Below are 25,608 nucleotides of genomic sequence, written 5' to 3'. Positions count from 1 at the left end.
AAATCACTTGACGGAAACTCTATATGCCGAAAGGGAGACTCGTAATGAAAGATTTATTTCTTCTTTATCTTTTTATGGTAGGTACATATGTATTATTATATTATTACATAAATAAATGCTCGGATTATTCGTGCTTTTCAATTATCTGTGCCACGTCCGGTCCCGAGGAGCACAGATAATCGAAGTTCTACTGTACTTGAAAAAACTTTTAATATTAATTCAAAGTGAGTTATAGGTAATTGATTGTATATTTTTTTAAGCGAGTACTCAAATCTAAGTATTCAAGCTTAAATAACAGGAAAATGATGCATTTTATAACATGCCCTTACTAAACACTTGTAAACGCACATAAATATCTATCAAATCAGTTCCTGAAGAAGTTCATCACATTAAAATTTATATTCAACTAATGCTCATTGAAAATAGTTGGATATAAAAATGCCACAAGTAAATAGCTTCAGAACAACCTTAAAATTTATGTTCCAAAATTTTTTCAAAATTTATGCTTTAAAAACTATTACAAAAAAATGTTATTGTTTTTTTTAGCATTTTTTATGATATAAGGTTCATCTAAAAACTATTTGAAACGTATATTTTCAAGGGCTACGAAATTGTATTAAATTTAACCTTTTATAATATGTCTTATTTTTTTTTTAAACAAAAGTTTAAACAGCCCCGGTTAAATGATTCTTGGAGTAAAATTGAAATGTATCTCAATGTTATCTTTTACCCTACAAAAATAATAAAAAAGTAAAATATTTATTAAAGAAAAAACTAAAATTTGGTTCTCTATCATGTTTTACGTATATCAAACATTTTTGGAGTTACTATCAAATAAAAATGAAATTTACGAAAAATTTTAAAAATTCGATTTTTTTAAATCATATTTTTTATCAAAACTAGGTATCTATTTTAATCCGATAAAACTTTTTGAGGTCATTACTTATGCTAAAATAAAGATCTTATAGGGATTACTATAAATTTAAATTTTTGTGTAAATGGCATGTTTTATTTTTCACTTTTTTCTAAAAAAAAATCAAAAGGGTTCTCTTATTTTCATCATGACTTGCTTAATTTTGATGCTGTCATCCTCTTCTGGAGCTCATTTGATAGACATTCCTGAGTACTTTAGTAAGTGTATAGTAAATATATATTATAAAATGCATCGTTTTTTGTTATTTAAGCTTTAATACTTAGATTTGAGTAGGGGAGAGTTGGACAAAACCGGGTACCACTCCAAAAACCGTCTGTATCTTTTGCTATGTGAGAGTAGCAAATGTTTGCTGCAGATTGAAATATTCTCAAATGACTTAAGTTTGATAAGCCAAGGTCAATTTTTAAGAATATTCTTAGATTTTTAATTTTTTTATTTTTATGAAAATATTGCAAAATACCCGGTTTTGTCCAACCGGAATGATAAAACCGGGTAGTAACTTAATTACCATGTAAAGAGACTAATGGACAGAAAATAAAATATTTATTAAAAGTATACGCACCACAGGCGTCATAAGCCCATTTGGTGCAAGTGACATATTTTATTCAGCCTTCCTTCGCATTAAAATTTGAAAATAGTTAATTGTAATATAGACACGCATCGTCATTATTATCTTCTTCCTCCAAACTCTCCAAAATTTTGTTTTTGGTGCAGCCCTTTTTACCACGTTTTTTCTTTTTTTTGTCCAGTTCATTTAGTTTTAATTTTTTTATGACTGGACATTTTGTTTAATTTTTCATACTAGCTTTTTTACTAGCTTCATGAACAGAAGAAGCCACATGTTGTGGTTAACTAAAAGCAAAAAAACCACTGCAGAAACTGGAACTAACAACAGGTCTGATAAAATCGGGTACACGGTTTTGTCGATTTTCGGACTACCCGGTTTTGTCAAACTCGTAAACAAGACATTCAATGTTATTTAAATTTTTAAGTTATGAAATAATATTCAAAATTTTTGGCCAAATTAAAGGTAATATACTAGGTTACATGTATTAAATTTTGAAATGGCCATTAGTTATTCATTAGAGGAGAAAACAGCTATAAACTTACCTTAAAAATCGAGTTTCCTGCATCAAAAAATAGGTGAGGTCTTCTGCTCCGGCACAGATTACTCAAATGAGGTAGAAATAAATATACACGACTGTTTGGTGGTAAAGGGACACTAATTTTAACATTGTATAATAGATAGCAGCAGACAGTTAGAAGATTAAGGGGTACCCGGTTTTATCAACCTACCCAGTTTTGTCCAACTCTCCCCTACCTACTTGTTGAAAAAAATTTACATTAAATTACCTACCACTATGAATTAATATTAAAAGGTTTTTCAAGTAAGTAAGGACTTTATTTAAATTTTTTATTATCTTTAATTTTGGTAATGATAACTTCTTTGTAAAAACTTTATTTTTTTGAGTTTTTGAGTTATTTATGAAAAACCACTTTAAAACATGCATTTTCAACAAAAAAATAAAATCTTTGATCTTTAATAACTCAAAAAGTATTGATTTATTTTAATAACCTTATATAAGATATTGTGCTTAGAATTTGTGCCTCTATTGATTTATGGGGTCATTTTTATTAAAATAATTTTCACATCTTCTTCTTCTTCTTCTTTAAGTACCGTGCCCAAATTTAGGCGTGGGTAGCTTCCATAACAATTTGCCGATATCGTTCTCGATCTTGTGCAGCATGTAACAATTGATCTGCTGATAAGCCAGTCCATTGACGAAGGTTTCGGAGCCATGAATATTTCTTTTGACCAATTCCTCTTTTTCCGTCGATCTTTCCATTGAGTATTAACTGCAGCATACTGTATCTGCTACCTCTCATTATATGCCCCAGATATTCAAGTTTTCTCTTTTTTATCATCTTCATTAAGTCACCTTCGCCTTGGCCTACTCTGTTTAAGACTTCTCTGTTTGAAATGCGTTGAACCCAAGATATTCTGAGCATTCTACGATACGGCCACATCTCAAAGGCTTCTAACTTGTTCATTATGTTAACCTTCATGATCCAGGTTTCACATAAATATAGTAATACAGGATACACATAACATTTTAGGAACTTGATTCTTAGTTGTAAGTTCAGCTGAGAGTTGCTCAGAATAGATCTAAGTTTCATAAATTCTAAGTTTCGAACTCCACATTGTCCTTCCAAGGCTTCATTAAAAATTATTTCTGAGTATACATTAAACAAAGTTGGGGATAACACACAACCCTGTCTGACACCTCTTTGAATGCAAATTTTGTCTGTTTTGTTTGTTCTGTACTTCCCATGATCGTTGAAGTAATGTTAACATTGAGAACAAAGCTTCCCTTGTTCCCAATCCTTCTCTGAAACCGAATTGTTTGTTTCCCATCGTCTCTTCACATTTCTGCTTGATTCTATTAAGAATTATCTTAAGAAGTAACTTGAGAGAGTGGCTCATGAGACTAATTAGTCTAAAGTCTTTATGTGATGATGTATTAGGTTTTTTTGGGAGTGGAATAAATGTAGACTCTAACCATATCTGTGGCATCATTCCAGTCTCGTATATATGGTTATAAATGTTTGTTAGTTGTGAGACATTGTCGTCATCCAGAAGTTTGAGCCAGTCTGATGGTATTTGGTCAGGGCCTGGAGATTTCCCATTTTTGCACTGTTTGATGGCTTTCTCTACTTCCGCTTTTAAAATACTAGGACCAGTATTCGTATACTTTGTGGTGTTAAGTGGTGGCCTCGTATCCAGGAAGAGCTTTTATATAGTTAGTTATTTTCACATACAAGAAGGGAATTTTCACATCGACCCCCAGGGTAAAAGAGGATATTGGCACCATGTCCCTTGTTTTTTTGAGGTATCCTCTAAATACTCAACAATTTTCATGAAAATCGATGGAGGTTCAACAGTTCAACATCGGAGATGAAAACCTTCAGTGACTTCACTAATACCAAATATAATAAGTACCTATGTGATACATACGCTTAAACTCCAAATTCGGACAATGTCAGAAATTTTTACTCACTACGCGATGTTAACAACGTGAATTATCCACGTTGCGGAGTGAGCATTTTATTCTGACATTGGCCGAAGAGAAATACCTAGAACACATTATGGGTAAACGAAAGTACTCAATTGCCGAAATAAACAAGTTCACCGGAGATTCATCAAAACCATAATACCCATAACCCGATGTGGGTAATCTATTTTACCCACGTCGTGGATAATCTATTTCTAGTTTGCGCAAACGCCGGTATCTGTTTCTCACTGTTCAGACTGCAGGTCGAGACATGAGCCAATTTGAACCTCTATAATGAGTGTTAAAATTATTTAAATTTAGTTTTTTTTTTGTAATTAAGTAATGGTACAGTTATCAGGTTATCGAAGACCTAGCCAGTAAATGGAGTGCCATAAAACTAGTACATGGAAAACTAAAGACACTCACAGAGTCAAAGGACCGGGGCCGACTAGCTCCAAGAAATGTAATGGCTGTTGTAATATGTAAACACCTATACCTGTACCCTTGGTACAAAGCACGGAGTTCTTGACAAACAGTTTTCTAGAAACCAATTCCAGGTAACTCCTAATAAATATATTAATAACATCTGTATACCCGATTAACAGCTCAATTTCAGTATAGAAGCAATGATTTTATCCGTGTCCAAACAAGGTTTAATCAGATGTGGATGCAAGAACAACCTTTCGGCAAATCTTGCAAATGTGTAAAATCAAACATAAAATGGAATTCTAAATGTCACGGTAGCACTGCTTGTGCCAACAAGTAAAGTGAATGTTTTCTGAAAAGAACTGTAATAATAAACATTGAAAGTGTATGAAAAAGACTCATATAAAAGATGTTTATGTATGAAAAGATCTAATACCTAATTCTTTTCTATTTTCAATAATAAGATACTTGTTTTATGATACTGTTTAGTTTTTGAAGTTATACTTCTCTAGGCACGATTGAGAGTAAAATTTCATAATACTGACACACAGACACACAGACAGTATGGCATTTAGTTGCTATCTTTCAAGTTATGTGAAGGTTAGTGAAAATTCAAAATACTTCTGGAATCACATTAACTCATTGAAACAAGATCACGGTATCCCCAATAAAATGCATTATAATGGTACAATTGCTGAAAGTGGTACAGACATTAGTAATTTATTTGCTACTCATTTCTCTAGTGTTTATAAAAATGATAATATAGATGTGTCAAATATGCAATACGATATTTTTAGGCAGCCTGACATTCCATTTATACAATTTTCCCTAAGCGAAGTTTATGAAGGAATTAGCTCTTTAAAAGGTAAACTGGTTAGTGGTCCGGATGGTATCCCTGCATATTTTTTGATAAATTGTAAATGTAGTCTTTCCAAACCACTAAATTATTTATTTAATTCTTCGTTAAAATTACAACAATTTCCTGTTAAATGGCGGGATAGTTTTATTACCCCTGTATTCAAAAATGGTCTGAAAAATGATATTGCTAATTATCATCCCGTAGTATTACTTTCTGCAATACAGTAATTATTTGAACTGTTGTTATATAATCCCTTGTCATGGTATTGTAAAAATATTCTGATCGAACAACAGCATGGTTTTACAAGTGGTAAGTCTACCAACACAAACTTACTGCTTTATCAACATTGTATCACTTCTGCCTTTGAAAGGAGGTGCCAAGTTGATTCGATTTACACTGACTTTTCGAAGGCATTTGATACAGTGAACCACGATTTACTCTTACAAAAACTCATTAAAATCGGATTTCAACACTATTTAGTGAATTGGTTGGAAAGTTACCTACAATTCAGGATTCAGTATGTGAAAATAAAAAATTTTTTGATAGGTACAAGAATACAAAAAACAATAAAAATAATAAACTTAAAGATAAAACCCATAACTAAATTAAAATTCATGGTGACGTTTCAATTATTACTTTAATCATCGTCAGAATAATAAGTTTCTTGAGCGGATGCTTTAAAATAATTTTAAAGGAACAAACAATAATTAATGAAAACGTAAAAATGACATTGACAATCATTGGGTTAAGTCAATAATTTCAAACACGCCATGTCTTGTTGCGTGTTTAAGGGTGGCTTCAAAAGAAATATGGATAATGCCTCCTTGATGCTGAGTTCCGTTGGAGAACTTGCATGACCAACGATTGAGAAGTCCTTACGACTAATAGGGTGGTCAGAATCAGTCATATGTTGGAATACCGCTGAATTTGGAATTGTTCTTGATCGTTTTCCTAAGTGAGGAGTGACACCTAAGTCAATTGAAATTAAAGTCAATGGGAATCTGCCCTTCTTAGGAATTAACATCTTCAGATCACCTTCAGGTTTTTCCACTTCAATATATAGAAAACCAACCTTCACCGGCCTGTATATAAACGCAGATAGCTTCATTCCCAACAAATACAAAATAAGTTTAATCAATATACTTGTTCACCGCGCTTTCACTATCTGTTCAACCTGGCAATTCCTACATTAAGAGTTAGAAAACATAAAGGTGATCTTAAGTAAAAATGGTTTTTCATTGAACTTCTTAGAAAGATACATCAGACGTTTTTTCAATAACAAATTCCAACCAAACAGCAAAGTAGAAGAAATCAAAGAAAAGATCTATATCAAACTTCCATATACTGGTTACCACAGCTTAAAAATCCGACGCAACATCCATAGAACAATTAAAAAAGCATTTCCCTCTATAGAATTAAGATTGGCTTTCACGACTTTGGAAAGAATAGGATCTCGTTTCCATGTGAAAGACATGATTCCTAGTGATCTCGCATCTAACATTATATACCAATTCAAATGTAGTAGCTGTGCAGCTACGTATGTCGGGAAGACTCGATGTCACTTTAATTTCAGATGTTGCGAACACTTAGGTGTCACTCCTCACTTAGGAAAACGATCAAGAACAATTCCAAATTCAGCGGTATTCCAACATATGACTGATTCTGACCACCCTTCTTCTTCTTAACTCAGGCGAGACTCGTTAGTCTCTGGCACTTGGTCATAAGACCTTTGTACCAAACTTACCACCCTATTAGTCGTAAGGACTTCTCAATCATTGGTCATGCAAGTTCTCCAACGGAACTCAGCATCAAGGAGGCATTATCCATATTTCTTTTGAAGCCACCCTTAAACACGCAACAAGACATGGCGTGTTTGAAATTATTGACTTAACCCAATGATTGTCAATGTCATGTTTTACGTTTTCATTAATTATTGTTTGTTCCTTTAAAATTATTTTAAAGCATCCGCTCAAGAAACTTATTATTCTGATGATGATTAAAGTAATAATTGAAACGTCACCATGAATTTTAATTTAGTTATGGGTTTTATCTTTAAGTTTATTATTTTTATCAAGTTTAATGGTGTGTCCTTATCTATATTCAAAAAACAATGTTATTTTTAACCAAAATTCTTGTTATTCGAAACAGCCTCCAATTATTTCGGTTAATGGAGGTTTTGGTACTGTATTATACAAAATAGAAGGAAGATAGAACAAATGTACAAAATAAATAGGATAATAATGTAATTTAGGAGTACAAGAATACAAATAATGAAGAAAAAAATAAAGAGTGGTGATTTAATAAAGGACCAGAGAGAAGTTTGCTGGAAAAATGTATCCTAATCCTGGCCTATATAGATAATTAAAAGAGTCTTAAACAATATTTACCCGTTAAAGTATACGTTTTTCCAGAGCCCGTCACTCCATAGGTAAACAATATCCCATTTTTCCCTTTCAAAAGGTCGTCCAGTAAAGGATAAGCTACATGGTCAAAAACTTCTTTTTGTGAAGAATAGGCAGTAAAAATATGTCTAAATTTGTAGGATATATCTCTTCTAACACCTTTAGATTCACTGGACACACAAATTTCTTGTGGAGACAACAGATTCATACAAGTATTTGTATCGGAGTCTCTAAGGGGGCGCAGTCTACAATATACATGAACAGGATCTTTTTCTGAATCTGAGCTGGATGTAGAGACTGTGGTTTTTTCTCTTCTTAATTTTCTTGGTGTAGGTGTATATTTTGTAGCAGAAAACATTTTTATAAAATACTAAATGCTAAATGGCGGTTTAAAATTAACCGTCATTCATTTAAAATTATATATAAACAAACGGTTTTTATGTCAGTTGAGTTAAGAAGAGCCTTGAATATATGTGTATACAGTTACTTTGGATGTATGTAGCTTTCTAAAAAGGAATTGTAATTTAAATATAAAATACATATATTTACTACAACGCTACAACCCTTAACTGTTGTGTACACTTTACGTACTTTATTTTTGTGGATTAGATAATTAGATTTTTTCTGTAACTGTATACAGCAACTATATATGCAACCAACATTACTAGGTAGAATTGAAACTTTTGTATAATTAGTTGCATGACCACGTCTAATTTAAAGTGAGCCTGTCCCGTGTCCACTGTCAATAGTCAAAAATAGTCATAAGTCATAAGATTTTCTGACAATAATCTGTAAAAGGTATGTAACAAATTGTTCTAAAAAACAAAAGAGTTTAGCTCATTTTGTAGAAAGTAAGGCCAAATAAGTAAGAGAAATTTTTGTTTCTGCAAATTATTATTCTCTAAACAATATAAGTAACCGTATATAAAGCTTTTGGTCTCTACCTCCTAATTTGCTGTAAGCATTAGCAGCAACAATTTCTTATCCTTACCAGTTTACTTTTTGCTGAATTTAAACAAGTCTAATCAAAACAAAAGCCCTCAAACTCAAGACAGATCTTCACGCTACAGGGGACGTACAGAAAATATATTCCTTACTTTACTTGTCTTTTATTCTTTGTTTTTCTGCTGGGCAAAGTTTATTGATTTGATATTGACCCTGTTCTGCTTTTATTTGCTTTGATACATTTCTCGCCTATTATATTCTGATCTACTGATAAAGCACGTTTTAAGTTACACATTCATAGACTTTTCCATCACCAGTCTTTAATCCCGGAAATACATATCTTAAAATAATTAAAAGCAATGATTTATAATAAAAAAATATTATTTTTAATTTATAAATGAATATTTTAAAATCTTGTTTTGTTTGGTTTTCATCAAACAAAAATTATGTATTTGATTGCCTTTTCAAAATACAATTCTGGTTCTGATACAGTGGAACCTCGATTATCCGTCTCTCTATTAACTGTCACCTCTGTTAACCCTCAGGGTCCATACATAAGTTATATTGACTACATAAGTAAAAATTTAGTCATCAATTCATTTTTTTTGAGCATTGCGATAAGCTAAACGGAATTCATTGAAATGTACATGTGCAGTTATACCACCACCGCATTTTTTGTGTAAATAATTTTTGTTCTTATTCAGGGCTCTGGATTAAATTTCAATTTAAATAGGTAATGATAAAAATGATACCCTGCTTTTAGAGTTCTATTTTTAGAATCGCAAGCCGAAAATAAAAACTCCTGGCACAATAATCATTAGATTTGATGATTTTACATCGATTAAGAAATTCAGCTGTAGCAAAATGTGAAGTATTATAACAATAAAACAAACAAAGATTTTGGAATATTTTAACTCAAATTGATTCGAGTGTACTAACATAAATCCCTCTTAATTGTCAAATAAAACATACAAATACAATTTGAGAGTTATATGTAGGTACTATGAATTTTTATTCTTTTTAATGTTCTGTTAACTGTCTTTTCGATTATCCGTCATACCCTTGGTCCGGTGCCCTGACGGATAATCGAGGTTCCACTGTATATGTATTAGCAAATACTATTGATTGTAATACATCCAACTCCCACAGAAATCTGGAAGCACGTTGCCACTAGCGCGCTAGCGCTACTGTCGATTTGAAGTGAAACTACGTTTTGAAAATGTAAAATTTGACGTAAACAGTCAAATTTTTATAAATTTTTGAATAACGAGCTAATTTTGCTAAATTAAAATAAAATAAAAATAGTTTAAACACTTATACAAAAACAATAATAAAGCAATTTTATAAATGTAAGGTTAGATTGCTCTGATTATCACCGCACACCACTAGATGGCGCTATATTGTTTGCTTCCTCAAATGTAATGGCAAATGTCAAGAGTTGTATGTATTACAGTCAATAGTATTTGGTATTAGGTACTCAGAGAATAATGGAACAAAGAAAAAATAATTATGTACCTACCTATTTTTTTTGTTAGGGATACTGATTTAATTTCTTGCCTTTGCTTTAGATCATAGATGTTTAAAGTATGGACAGCGAACCAGCATCAGCATGGGGTAAGTATATGAAGTACTTCGTCTTTTTCTTCTTAACTCAGGCGAGACTCGTTTAGTCTCTGGCACTTGGACATAAGACCTTTGTACCAAACCCTGCATTTCTCATTAAACTCTAATAAGTCCTGTGGCCTCAACGAAAGCCACAGTTTTCTTATTGGTAGTTTTAGGATCTCTTCTGGTTCAAACCTCATTTGACCAGTGAAGTACTGCCTTACATCACCTAGCACACTGCAATGGCATAGTATGTGTATGACAGTCTCTTCTTCCATTTCGCACTTGCTGCACCATGGTTCATTCACCTTACCTTGTTTGTATAGGTGATTTCTTAAACGGCAATGTCCAGTCACCATTTCAGTGACTGTTTTGATTTGCCCTTTGGTGGTACTCCATTTATTTTGATGATTCTTTATCAGCCATTTCTGAACCTCGTTTTTCGTAGAATCTTTAGTGATGCCACAGAAATGTTCTGGGCCTTCAAAAGTTTCTCTCGAGCCTTGTTTCGCTAACATATCTGCTTGGTCGTTCCCATGCAACCCTTCATGACCCGGCACCCATATTAAAGACACTTTATTGTCTTTTGTCAGATTGTTGAGGAGATCTTGGCAGTTTCTCACCAGTTTTGATTTGGCGAGTGGGTTCTTTACAGCCAGAATACCTGATTGACTATCTGTGTAAATGTTGATTCTCTTAGCTTTAGGGTCTTCATCAATGCAGGCCACCAAAGCAAGAACTTCAGACTGGAATATTGATGTATGTTGACCCAGGCTGTAAGATTATTATAGTGACATGTTTGCCCAAAAACTCCTGATCCAGTACCATGGCCAGTTTTAGATCCATCAGTGAACCATATTAAGTCCCCATTATTATTTGGGACTTTTTGTTCTCTAGATGGTATAATTGTCATAATCTTCTCAGTGAAGATTAGTTGTGTCATCACATCAGAGTTCATCATAAAGATGGATTCCTCAAGTATAGTCCCAGTAGTGTTTGTGTGGCTATTCAATACATAATTCGGTCTCCAAGTATTGTTTGCTTCGCCATAAAGGCTAATGCCGAAATATATAATTCCAGCGGAGAGAGACCTGTGATAGTCTCTAATGAAGCCGTTCCTGTACTATTCAAGGCTCCTGTTATGTTTAGAAGCGCTGGTCTTTGTAGGGTGGCGAGAGTGGTCACACAAGATTGCAAAGCCGCCTTTCTGCACCAGAGTACTGAACCATAAGTGACTGTCAGTCGTATCACTGATGTGTATAACCAAAAGATCACCTTGGGTTTCGATACCCAGGTTTTACCTACAACTTTTCTGCAGTTCCAGAAGAATCGCTTAGCCCTATTGGTTATATTGGTAATATGAGTATTCCAATTGAGTTTCGAATCCAGGGTTACTCCTAGATACTTAACCTCGTTGGTTCTTTCCAGTACCTCTCCAAATAATTTCAGCTCACTCAGTCCAGTAAGCTTCCTCTTATTTGTAAAGGCTACCAGTTTAGTTTTAAAAGGGTTCACATAGAGGTTTTCTTTCAGACACCAGTTCTATATGTAATGAAGGGCATATCGCATCTGATCCACAACATTGCTGGGAAATTTTCACCTAGTTACTATTACAATATAGTCTGCGAAACCCTGGATCCAAATTCCGTGGGCGCTTGCCTATGAATCATATCATCGACAACTATGTTCCACAATGACAGTAACAATACACCGCCTTGAGGGTATCCTTTATGCTGGCCACTCACTTACGGATATCGAAGAGGCCATGGCATGCAGGCCAGGACTGAAGGCCGTTATTTGAGTAGTTAAGTTAATGAACTGCAGTTGAGACGCCACACACATGCAGTTTTGTGATCGAGCGTGCCAACGCCTTTACGAAAACTGCGTGTATTTGGTGATTTTGGCTTCAATTAACCGCCTGTCAGTCGCTCGGCCTCTTCGATATCCGTAAGTGAGCGGCCAGCATTAGTTGCTCTCAGATTTATGGCATCTTCATAGGTATCTATGGATATATTATTCTGCTCTGAAACATCTGAATAATCCACTAGCTGAAGAATTATTAAGAAGTATATACTTAATACCTAAGTAGTATGTAGTACCTAACTTATTTGTGTACCACTAATGTGATATATTTTATTTGTAGACCTGGATCTTGGCATATTGATAAATATGGTTAAACAATTTCCATATCTCTACAATTCTCGTCATGAAAACTTTAAAAATACAGCATTAAGAGAGAGGACATGGTGTAATATTGCAGAGAGACTTAAAGTTCCTGGTAAACAATTATTTAAATCTTCTAGTAGTATTTTGGTACTGTAATACACTTCTCCAAGAAATTAACGCACCACCTTAAAAATGGGTAATTTTTTATGTATCGAATTTCCTAAACCTGATGTCAGATTTAATTGATTTTTTTAATATGTTATAGCCTTATTCTCTAATAATATCGATGTAATAGTATTGTTGCTAGACAGGTAAATTGTCATTGCATACCGGATGTACTAAACACACTGTATTTTTTCCTTAAAGTTCGCATCACTCTGTGGAATATTGTAGCATTATAAAATACTGAAATTAAAACCCAACTACAGCCTCGTGTTTTCTTAACATTTGTTTTTATTTGCTTATGTTGGATAATAAAAAAGTTAGGTACTTTAACAACTAGCCATTTTTTCATCAATACAGGGTGTTTTCAAATAAGACGCGCATAAGGCTAATATGTCCCAATACGGGGCATATTAGCCGTATGCGAGACATATTAGCCTTATGCGCGCCAATGTTGAATACTAAATTCTTAATTGTATGTCAAAAAATTCGCAATAACTACATCTTAAAACCCACCATTTTATTTGCGTATGTCAAAAAATTCACAATAACTACATCTTAAAACCCACCATTTTATTTGCATATCTTAACTGGTTTTAGAGCAATAAATAAATCGTCAGTTTGTAAGAAAAATTTCAACACCCCCTATTTCGGAAAACGAAACATTTGCGGACATACATTTGTAAAGCAAACTGTCATTATTTTTCATGCAGAATTGCCTCTTAAAGTTGGCCATACTTATTTAAAAACACCCTATATTGATGAAAAACATGGTTAGTTGTTAAAATAAAGTTTGTTTAGCAGTAAATGGTTGACTTCAATTAGTGCGGTTGTAAATATTATTAAATTTATCTGACTTGGCCCATTGTTAAGACCGGTCCGGAGCGATAAGCAAACGAGGTAGACAGAGTTGGTCTTTTGACAATTAACACTGACTAGACGGTACTCCTATAATAAAGCAAAGGATCCACAAAATTTACAATAATTACGACGACAAATTCATCGAGACCTTAAAACTGATACGGTACAAGAAGTCATCACAAAACGTAGCGCTGCTTACATTGCCAAGTTGGAGGATCATAAAAACCAGTTTGCACTTAACCTCCTAGACAATTCCCAAGAGCAGCGTAGGTTAAAGAGGTTCAAACCATTGGACTTACCATTTAGAGTAAACTTTTAAACTAATGAGTTAGTAGTTATGAAATGTAATTATTTTGTACACAACTTTATAAAAATTGTACTTTGATTTTGCCAGTGGGTAAAATCTTCCTTGTCCTTAGTCAATGTAATTACTTTTGTTTATTGTTGACACTCAACAGATTGCAAAATAATTTTAAATAAAAAAAAAAAAATCTGACTTGGCCCATTGTTAAGACCGGTCCGGAGCGATAAGCAAACGAGGTAGACAGAGTTGGTCTGTTGACAATTAACACTGACTAGATGGTACTCCTATAATAAAGCAAAAGATCCACAAAATTTACAATAATTACGACGACAAAAACAAAAAAAAAGGATGTAAAATATATTGCCTTGCCTTATGTACCCGAAATTAATGTTTTCAAATGAGTTTTAAAATAAATTAAATCTATTTTAATTGCTAAGATTATAAAAAAAACATTCAAACATATTTAAATTTTACCTGAAATCGGGCCTTTTATACTATTATCGGTTAACCCAGGATGTTTATAGTTGGTACTATTTGAAGTCAACCATTTATTGCTAAACAAACTTTACCTAACTTTTTTATTATCCAACATAAGCGAATGAATAAAAAACAGAATATTAATAAAACATGAGGCTATACTTGGGTTTTAATTTCAGTATTTTATAGATGCTACAATATTCCACATGGCGTGGTGAACTTTGAGAAAAAAGCACAGTTTGATTGGTACACCCGGTCGGTATACAATGACGATTTACCTGTCTAGCAACAATATTAAGTACAGCGACATTGTTAAAGAATAAGGCTATAACATTAAAAAAATCACGTAAATCGAACAACATGTTTAGGAAATTCAAGACATAAAAAATGACCCATTTTTAAGGTGGTGCGTTAATTTCTTGGAGAAGTGTAGTATAGAATACAAATCTTCTTTTTCATCTCTCCTTGAAGTGAATATTTATGTTCACAATCACTCAACTGTAGATATATCAATCAAATAACTGTAAATACAAAAGTTTAATTTTGAGGTAAAATACGAACAACACCGGTAACAAAAATATGTACAGAATAAGAAACAAAGATGGAAACATGGCTACGGATAGAACCGAAATCCTCAATGTTGTTGAATCATTTTATTGTGAAATGTATGAGAGCACCAACGAAAGGCAAGATCAGCCCCTGTTCAAAATCACAAACCAGGGATCAGAATGAATGCCAGAAATATCACTATACGAAGTTAAAAAGGCACTTTCAGAAATGAAAAATAACAAATTCCCTGACAATGACGGAGTAGTGATCGAGGCGATCAAACAAGGTGGAAATAAAGCCAAACTTTTCACCGAATGCATCTACCAAGGAAAAAGCCCTTCTCAATGGAACAATAGATACAATTATTGTTTTATTACACAAGAAATGAGATACCTATAACAGATCTAAAAAACTACCGTCCTATCAGTTTGCTATCACACATAGGTACCTACAGGTATAAACTTTTCACAAAAATTATCAAAAAAAAAGATTGGAGGCTAGGGCTTTTCATCGATTGTCATTTGTTTCGAGCTTCTGTCATGTGTCACATAATATTAATATATCTACGTCATACGTCTTTGATTTGTCTCTTGATATATACCAATAACGTATGACGTAGATATATTAATATTAGTGACACATGACAGAAGCTCGAAACAAATGACTGTGAATGAAAAGCCCTATTAGAGAACTAGCTGGATTGATATCAGGATATAGCACTAACAACCACTTACTAAATAAAGCACCTTAGAGAGAAGTCTGCAGAATACAACACACCGTTGGCTCTGATAGTCGTGGACCATGATACAAACCAAAGACGTATGACGTAGATATATTAATATTATGTGACACATGACATAAGCTCGAAACAAATGACAATCGATGAAAAGCCCTATAACCGGCAGAATAGCGCAAAAGATGTAAAACATATTACATTGAAACAAAAAGAGATGAAACTAGTGGAGATGGAAATGATCGTTATAAACGTATAAATTAACATTACATTACATAGTTTTTCCCTTTAGACGTATCAGAGGAGTATGACAACTGTCACTGTAACAGAATTTTATAAAATGCTCCTGTCACAGACGTCTAAAGATGGGAAACTATGTAATGTAATGTTAATTTATACGTTTATACCGATTATTTCCACCTTCACTAGTTTCATCTCTTTTTGTTTCGCAATGTATTATGTTTTCCATCTTTTGCGCTATTTTGCCGGTTATTAGTGTGCTCATCACTGTACATACAGTTGAGTCCGGGAATCTTTACCCGTGCGTCATCATTTAAAGCATACGAAATAAGTCGATGATAAGTCGGAAATTGAAATTTACTAAACGCAACAGCAAGTCACTTAAGTCATGGTTTCCTCGAAAGCGGTACCGGAGAATTGCGGCCGCAATATTGCGGCGAATGACGTCATAAAAAACTGTACCACACAAAATAATAGCAATGGTTTTCAAGGATGCGTTGGAAGCCACCGCTTGCTGAGTTTACACATTTCATTGCCGCAATGAAGAACCTTGAATTTTTCACCGCAATCTGACGTCATTCATCGCAGTGTTGCGGTCGCAGTTTGTCGGTGCCGCTTTCGAGAAAACCAAGGCTTTACTGTCACTTGCTGTTGCGTTTAGTAAATTTCAATTTCCGACTTATCATCGACTTATTTCGTATGCTTTAAATGATGACGCACGGGTAAAGATTTTCGGACTCAACTGTACAATGGATACATAATATATTAAGGGGATGGGTACGAACTTTCGGCTTCAATGCTATTTAAATGGGATTAATTTTTTTCGAATCCTGAGAAAACTAATTTTTTTTGAAAAATTTAAACAGAATGAAAGAGTACGTTATTAACGAGGGTCGAAAGTCCCTGAAAACTTCTATAATGTTTATTTTTATAAGTTACAGGGGTGAACAACGAAGAGAAAATTTAGTGTGGTTTTAATTTCAAATATCCCATTAGTTTTCTCAGGATTCGAAAAAAATGATTACATTTAAAATACACTGAAAATTTTGACAGGCGTTAAAATGTTCCTTTCCTCTTAAATTCGGGATTTGCCAATGCTTTATAGCGGTGACAACATAGACATAACATCAAAAATTATAAAAAAGTTTCTATGACGTTTTTGTTGTAATTACCCTAATTTAATTTTGTGTAGAATTATCTATCTGACTACTTTTAGTTGGTGATTGTCAACGAATTTGGAAAAACTTAAGGGACAAATGGAGTAAAGAGAAACGAATAACTATGCAGAATCCTGCGATTTCATCAGAGTGGGAATTTTATGAAGTACTTAAGTTTTTGCAACCTTTCGTTCGAAGACGGCGAAGGGCCAGATTGAAACCTAATAGGTAAATTGTATATTTTTTATGTACTAACAGTAATAACGAGCGATCCACAATTATTGGGATCAAAGCTATCCGTGCAAAAAATTACGTATGTCTTGTTTTAATCTGAAAGACTGTCGGAGTGCGACGTCACGGTCAAATGCGGCTATATTCAGTGTTGTTATGACAAGGGCGGATCCAGGGACGGGGCCATGGCCCCCTCCGAGAATTAAAAAAATAGAAGTTTAAATATTTGCAGTTTAAATATTTTTAGTTGTAAACACATATGTACTTATATATGCACAAAACAGGGGATACATATTATGTCTTCGGAACTATAATTGAACAAAAGTAGTAACGGAAGCTTCAAGAATGACATAGGATTTTTTGTAAATAAAAATGTTGATAATTTTACAAAGTGCCATTTGTTAGAACGACTTTGGCAGCCATCAATCGTATCAATTTCAATATTCTGTACATACAAAGAATAAAAAAGAAATTAAGCGTTACTTGGGTCACCAGCACTTAGAACAAAGGAGTTGGTTGGTACTTTCGCACATTAAAAAAGGGATTGTTTTGCAAGTATTGCGTTTTATTTTTCTAATTAAAAAATTTGGTTACAATAAAGGGATGGCAGCCCAAAGCCTTGTCACGAAACCTTTAACATCTTTCGCCAAACTCATGGGCAAAGACGGAGCCATACAAAACCATGAAGTTATCGCAACCCGCAAAAGTCAGATATTAACCAGATAGACCAGATATTAACCAGATAGACCAGATATTAACCAGATAGGTCTTTAAATATTTATTTTTATTGATAAAGTAGTCACGTTGTGACTGGCTGATTGACATAAAGTCCATGCCATTAAAAAAAATCAGATAGACTCTCAGAGGTCTAGAAAGATACAATCAAATAGAGAAAGACTACGACCAATAGTAGAGTCTATAGTGTTCTTAGGTCGACAAATTATTCCTCGAAGAGGCCATCGTGATGATGTCCTTCTGCTTCTGGAAGAAGATGGTGGACCTAGCAATGGGGGAATTGTTAAGGTTTAAAATAGCATCAGGGGATAAGACTCTTAAATAACGCCTATCCACAGCATCCTCCCGAGGAACATACGTTAGTGGCACCAATCAAAGTCAAATTGATAACATGTTGTGGTGAACAAGTGATTGAACAAATAATGAATGAGGTTCAAAGTGCAAAGTTTTACCCTATCATATTTGACGAAACAACCGACGTATCCCACGTGGAACAGCTTTTTCTAAATTTGAGATACATATTATGTAGGAAAAATAAAAGATTACCAATGAGCGATCATATTAAACAAATCTTTTCTATGTTCCTGAAAATAATGAACTCGTACCAGTACTATAAGAACAGCTTATATAAGTATAAGTATTATACATGTACTTGCGTTGGCCAATTTTATTTTGTGACACGGTGACAGAAAAATACAGCTTGTTTTATATGTTCGTTCATAGGTAATCTTTCATTTTTCCTACTGTACACAATAACAACATTCGCGAAGACTTTGTCAAGTTCATTGACGATTATGAGAAGATAAAAATAATTAGTGAAAATCAAGAATGAGGGAAGAAGAAGGCCTGACAGGAGAAGCATTGGGAAAAATAGTAATAAACTGAAAGAACTGCACTTGGATCCGAAAAAATGTGTAGGAATCGGTACTGACTAATAATACTTTAAAAACGATAAGTTTTGAATGTCTTTATGGCACTCAGTAGTGTGTGAAAAGTGCCTTAAACTCACCAACTCACCATTGTAACCCAAATTTTTAAAAATTACCCCCAGACCCCTGGTCTCCCTCCCAAAAAACAGTTCATGGCCCCTCCCGAAAATCGGTCCTGGATCCGCCCTTGTGTTATGATCACTTTTCCAAACAAAGAATGAAGATTGAAAACACGTTGAAAAGATACCCAATCTCAAGACATTTTAATTCGTGTAAAGTTAAAATTTTGCTTCCTCTGCTACTTTTTATGTTCAATTATAGTGTTTTTTAAGTTGACGTACGTACACTGACAGGTATCTGTCAAAGTTGACGTAAACTGGAAAGTATATCTGAATTAATAATAGATGCACTGTATAGCTATCTCTGTCGTTCAGAGCCACCTATCGTGACAATAATTTTGGATTAGTGATGTAACGAATGTCATTTTTTGAACATTCGCGAATACGAATGCGAATATCTGCTACCGACATTCGCGAATGCGGATGCGAATATTCAGTTTTTATTAAATTCGTTTCTCTTTTTGTAATGTTTCCTAAATTTGTAATGAAAAGTTAATTGATATTTAGTGTAAATCAATCTGAATCTTAAGCTTTATTACATAATACCAAATAATCAAAAAAAGTGAAGGCTGATAATGTGATTATACAAGGTTAAGTTCTATCTATCTATTGCCCTTCATTTGTCCAAAGTTGAACGTAGGCCTCCCCCTTATTTTTCCACTCTTCTCGGTTCCGTGCTAATGCTGTCTGGTCCTGTGTATCTTTTTAGGTCATCCGACCATCTCGTCTGTGGTCTGCCTCTTCCTCTTTTGTAGTCCTAAGGTCTTCAGTGAGTTATCGCTTCATTCCATCTTCCGTCTCTTTGTCTGCTGTTGTGTCCTGCATATTTCCATTTGAGGGTAACTGCATGTTTGAGATTAAGTTACCTTTTCTTAAAAAAAGATGAGAAGTGAATATATTTTGATTTTATTAACCTAATATTATCTTCAAATAATTTTTTTCTTCTGGTTTTCATATTCGCACAACATTCGCATAAATTTTGCGAATGCGGATGCGAATGCGAATATGCAAAAAACATGCGAATATTCGCGAATGCGAATACGAATATTCGTTACATCACTATTTTGGATCACACGTTATATTTCAGTTATACCGCAATAGTGCTTTGGAGAAGCCAATTTTTCGCATTTTCGTGGATTAGGGATTTTCTCTGAAAGTGAATGTTATTTTGACATGCTTACGATACAAATCAAAATACGCCAGTAAACATCAAATACTCTGCTAGAGTTCAAACCAAACCCTTCTTCAGTGCGTCATTAATTTTGACTTCATATATGATTTTAAGAATGCCATGAATCATTGCTCCAAAAACAAACTCGACACATTCAAAAGGAAAGTACTGAGGAGAATACTAGGACCTGTGAGAGAAAACGGAATCTCCAGAAGTCGATACAACAACGAGCTTTATCAACTTTATAAGGAAACACCCCTGTCAGACTTCATTAGAATACAAAGATTGCAATGGACATGTGATAAGAATGGGAGAAGATAGGCTACCAAAAAGAGCATTGAATGCTATAATGCATGGAAAGAGACCGGCTGAAAAGCCAAGAAAACGCTGGGAAGACACAGTAAACAGCGACGCACAAGCTCTTTTAAGAGTCCGTTTATGGAGAAGAGCAGCCACAGACAAACAAGGGTGGAGGCAAAAAATAAAGGAGGCCAAGGCTCAATTTTGGCTGTAATGCCGTAGAAGATGATGAATCGTTGCATGACATTTTAGTAAAATCTGACAATTGTCAGAATCGTAGTCGGCCAAATATGAAAAGGTTATTGCACTATTAACACTTTTATTGCAATTTGGTATAAAAACAAATCAATACATGGTGTTTATTGTAGGTATTTAAAAAAAGTTCTGATATTTGATTTGTATAGTCGCATAGATTGTATAGATTATAGCCGTATAGATAACAGGTAAATCATTTTTTCCGATTAGAGCGCCATCTTCCAACAACTAGAATAAATGTTATAAATGTATACAGAGTGAGTTTTATGTATGGAAACACTCAATTATCTCGAAAACGGCTTCCACGATTTTTATAGATTTTGGTAGGTAGGGGTTTGCTAATGCGGCCGATATTATAGTGCTAATTACATTGTTGTCCGTTTTTCTGGAAATCTAATGAACTTTCTTATTTCAAATGGAACACCCTGTATATTTTTTGCGTTTTGAATTCCTTAGAAATACTGATTATTTTTCATGTTATATTCCCTATACCTAAATGCCATAATTTCGGAGTTATTGCTACATTTATAAAAAAAAAAATTTAAACAAATTAAAAAAATCAATTTTTTGGCCCGGGTAAACACTATTTTAGGTTATTTGGATCATTGGGAACAAAAAAGATCTGTTGTAATTTTTCTCTAAAATTAATCGTTTCCAAGTTATAAACAATTTAAAACTGAAAAAAAAATCGAATAATGACGATTTTCAAGGTTCAAGACAAATTAACAATCTTATTTTTGAAACTGCGAAGTATCCAAATTCAAGTTGAAGCCTTATTTTATCAGCTACCGATAAGTAATTTGAGATTGTTTCATTTTAAAACATTCTTTTATACTCTTATTTTAAGCCTGTACTGGCAGTAATACTTGGTCTAACGTCAACTGATCTATTTCGAGCTGCTATGAATAGAATACAATTGGTCAATGTGATTGCCAATGCCAACATCACTAGAGGCACCTTTAGAAAAGGATAGTACCACTGCTTTTACATTTGTTTTGAAGCTTTTTAATTTCGTTTTGGTTGAGTAAATTCTGGATTTACGACTTTATGAAAAAATAAATTTTTCTTGTAAAAAAAAGTACGTTTTCTTGGTTAGCAAAATAAGTATTGAACAAACTTTATAAATTGTGGTCAATAATCTGCGTTGCTATTATGTTTTAGAACCAATCTTCAGAATGCATCATTAAAAAACGAAATAGAGGAAACTTTTGAGGAAAGTATTAATCCTGACGATATAGTTAAAAAAATGTGGAACAGAAACCTTGGAGTCCAAGTTTGTCCTGAAAATGTTACATTTTTAGAAAGTGAAATGGAAGAGGCTGCAGAATCTGAAGAAATAACTCTTGATTTTGTAGATGATCCCCCACCTAAAGAAGTAAATGATATTTATATGTTCTTCCACTCCAACCTTTCTCATGCGTTACGATTTATTTTCAAACAAGTTAAATCAAAAAATAAAGTGAAACGTACATCGATGTGTAGATCATTGATACGTAGGGGAGACCGGGGCTAGTTGTCACAGTTTTTGGTTCTGGCTCTGTAACTCAGATACATTTTTTTTTTAACCAAACTTTCTCCAAACAGTGAGTTGGTATGTAGGCTATCCATTCATATTTGTTTAAAACTCTAGGTACCAGCAGTTAAAATGGTAAGATGGTTTAACATTCAACAGGATTTGTGTGACAACATGCCCCTAGATGGGGCATGTTGTCACAGTACCTGGGGCAAATTGCCACAGTATTACAAAAATAAAGTAAACAAGAAATTATTTAAAGAAGAACTCACAAACTTAGAAAGAACTACATAATATCGTCCTCAGAGTCACAATTGTGGCACACATAAAATTGGTTTCCATTAGTGCAATCTGTATGTGTCCATTGTTTGCATGCTGTACATTGGATCTAACTTTCAATAGAATCACTATAAACTTAAGAAGTAAGAATAATTTCCTACTTCAATATGTGTTAAACCAAAGTGCATATCAAAAGCTTTTTTCAAAAATTTTTCTAATTCGATTTCTTCCCTCTCACAGAACACGAGTCGAGATTTTTTGTATCCCATTTGGACAGTTCTATTGCATGGTTTCTGGCATTCTTTTGATAAATCTTACTAAACTCCGATAATGTATACCAAAATCACGTGCAGCTTTCCTAATAGATATTATATGTTCGTCATTTCTTACAGCTTCTGCTGCTCTCAAGAAAACATCCAAAGGTGGAGTAACTCGATGGGTCATGGGTCTTTTGGCTTGTATGTTCTAACCACCTGAAAGTAATTAGGTATCAAAAGTAATAAAAATTGTTTATTACATTATATGTAAAATATTAAAAAAAAGACTAAGTTTTCACTCTAATGGCATATAAAACAACATAATGCTATTCTACATCCCACCAGAATGAAAACAATGGGAACCTTCTCTGGTTACACCTCCGAGGCTTCTACAATTTGCAAGCCATACGGATGCTGAGACTAAGGAAGATGAGGGAATTCTACAATTTACAATTCACGTCCCATCTGCTCAGCGCGGTAAAGTTCCAACGAGAATGGTTCCCTTTGTACTCTAATCAGAGTAAATGTAAATCAAAAATGAATAACCATTTTCAATTTCGTTGCAAAACGAAAATACAGCCGAACCATATTCTAGTCCAATCAGAGAGTGCGTCAAGCACCTCTACCGGTTTCGAAACTTATTAGTCTCTCATCAGGAGGCACATATGCTGCTCTCCCTGATCCAACCAAAACAAACCCCAGCGTGCAGTCCCGGATTGCAACGAACGAAATGGCATAGATGCCCTAGCGGCAACTGCTAACAAAAAGACTAAGTTTTCACTCTAGTGGCATATAAATGGCTCTAATGGCATATTTTCACTCTAATGGCATTATGTTGTTTTATATGTCATTAGAGTGAAAACTTAGTCTTTTTGTTAGCAGTTGCCGCTAGGGCATCTATGCCATTTCGTTCGTTGCAATCCGGGACTGCACGCTGGGGTTTGTTTTGGTTGGATCAGGGAGAGCAGCATATGTGCCTCCTGATGAGAGACTAATAAGTTTCGAAACCGGTAGAGGTGCTTGACGCACTCTCTGATTGGACTAGAATATGGTTCGGCTGTATTTTCGTTTTTCAACGAAATTGAAAATGGTTATTCATTTTTGTAAAATATTAAGTTTTCCCTAGCCGCTAATAAAAGCAGAGCCTGAGCAATAATTATGTTATTTGTAACACGGATTATAGTCTCAGAACGGCAACACTATAACAATCATTTTAATCCTGTAGGTATTAAATCGCTTTTTTACAAAAATACGTTTATTTTTGACAAATGCACAAATGATTTACCCTGTATTCTGCAATTCTGCACCAATCTAACTTGATTTTAATACGTTCTAAAATCATGTCAACAGATTTAAATGCTGCGGGGCAAGTTGTCACAGTGACATCTTGTCCCGTATAATTTGTGACAACTAGCCCCACATAAGCTTCCGTAACTGAATGTCAAATCAAAAATATTCAAATGAATAAATAAATTAAAATATGCCTACATTGTAGTCTACAAGATTGACAGTACCCTTTAGAATATATTTTTCTTACCTTGGTTTCACAAATTAACTCACAGAACGAGATGATTGAATATTAAAAATTTTATATGAGAAACGCCAAAACACATTTACACAAATAAGAGAAATAATTACTGGCCGATCTCTGAAATATGTTGTGTGGAATTGGTGATGAATAAAACCTTTAGAGTGTAGATGACACAGCGTGTTAACTTCCCAAATAAGGTAAAAATCGGCATTGTGACAACTTACCCCTGTGACAACTAGCCCCGGTCTCCCCTACTGTCGGAGTGTCAGTGGTAATAATTAGGAAATGGCTGTTATCACGTGAACGTATTTTATAAAGTTATTTTATTGAAATGTTTAATCTTTTTTCGCTATTGAGGAGATTGATGGACTCAACATTAAACATAAAGATAAGACCTATAAAGCTAAGTATAGAACGGTAATAAATAAACTAAAAAACAGTCACAAAAAAAATTAATATTGTTAAGATCATTTAATATTACCTAAGATTGAGAAATACAAAACTATTGAGTGAATTACATAAATAAATTATTAATATTTTTAATATATCGTACCTTTGGGGAAACGGTGATACAAGTGCAAATTGTTCACTTATTGAGTTATCCACACTACGACATTACTAATACCTACTCGTCTTTGTCTGGGGACCCAAAAGGCAATATTGCAAGTTCTCCTTTATTTAACTGAAATATTATATTTATTTTTTATAAATATAAAACCAAATAAACAATAAATGCAAATAAACCAATAAACTGTCACTGTCATTGAAAATTATAAACGTCAAATTCATAAGCTATCAAAGACATTTTGTATTGTTTATCCTTGTTTAACTTATTGTGATTTCTATGGAAAAGCGGCTTAATTTTGAGATACTACTTTCTGCGAGTTAAAAAGAGACCTAGTATAAAAAGTAATTCGTGAATAATTTCAGGCATGGGAAAAGTTAGAGTGGAAGAGTGGAATATAAATATTAGCGAAATATTTATATTCTCATTAATTTCTTCTTCTTTCAGGAAACTGTTATTCGGTATCAAACTTCAGAAGAAGCTTTTGGGGCGTATGTAGCCTGTCGACTTATGGACTTCAGTGTAGAAGAAAGACAAACAAAACGAATAAAAATATTTAAAGTTTTAGAAGATTTGGAATAATATCTGTGATAAACAATATAAATATGGTTGTGAAGCTATTTTTTTGTCGTGTGTTTTGCGATATATGTATATAATCTATCGACAGTCTTAAATCGCTCCAGTCTGGAAGTCGTTCTCAAAATGCAAATATTCTAGTGATAAATATTGTTTCTGCTGTTAAGTTAGTGGTAAATAAATTAATTTGACAGTTTAATTTTACCTGCCTCTCTCGCAATGATCAAATTTAATTGATTAAATTGTATTGTTTTTATCCTAATATCGACATGAA

At 33.7% G+C, this 25,608-nt stretch overlaps 2 protein-coding genes across 5 annotated transcripts in view; one reads left to right on the top strand and one right to left on the bottom strand.

Moving 5' to 3' along the window:
* The window catches only part of LOC114325884 (kinesin-like protein KIF23), a 35,806-nt gene extending 27,704 nt beyond the window's left edge, over window positions 1-8,102 (bottom strand). The window contains exon 1 of the mRNA XM_028274019.2: window positions 7,660-8,102. Coding sequence (XP_028129820.1) covers window positions 7,660-8,032 — 373 coding nt within the window. The 5' untranslated portion in view covers window positions 8,033-8,102. The remainder of the gene's footprint in view (window positions 1-7,659) is intronic.
* Window positions 8,103-8,401: 299 nt separating this feature from the next.
* On the top strand, window positions 8,402-25,533 carry LOC114325885 (uncharacterized). 4 transcript variants are annotated; one of them, XM_050642117.1, is made up of 6 exons: window positions 8,412-8,472; window positions 10,188-10,233; window positions 12,368-12,502; window positions 16,933-17,101; window positions 21,775-21,988; window positions 25,206-25,533. In XM_050642117.1, exons 2-6 carry the CDS (start codon window positions 10,206-10,208, stop codon window positions 25,338-25,340), a joined length of 681 nt encoding a protein of 226 aa, XP_050498074.1. In that variant the 5' UTR covers window positions 8,412-8,472; window positions 10,188-10,205; the 3' UTR covers window positions 25,341-25,533. The 4 variants fall into 4 exon arrangements, with proteins under 4 accessions (XP_050498079.1, XP_050498074.1, XP_050498065.1 ...); XM_050642108.1 differs by having other exon boundaries at window positions 8,446-8,539; XM_050642122.1 differs by lacking the exon at window positions 12,368-12,502 and having other exon boundaries at window positions 8,402-8,472.
* Window positions 25,534-25,608: the final 75 nt, after the last annotated feature.

Source organism: Diabrotica virgifera, chromosome 1 (genome assembly GCF_917563875.1).
Source record: "Diabrotica virgifera virgifera chromosome 1, PGI_DIABVI_V3a".
Classification (NCBI taxonomy): domain Eukaryota; kingdom Metazoa; phylum Arthropoda; class Insecta; order Coleoptera; family Chrysomelidae; genus Diabrotica; species Diabrotica virgifera.
The sequence above is the reverse complement of the archived record's forward strand: the minus strand, read 5'-3'. Positions and strand labels throughout refer to the sequence as shown.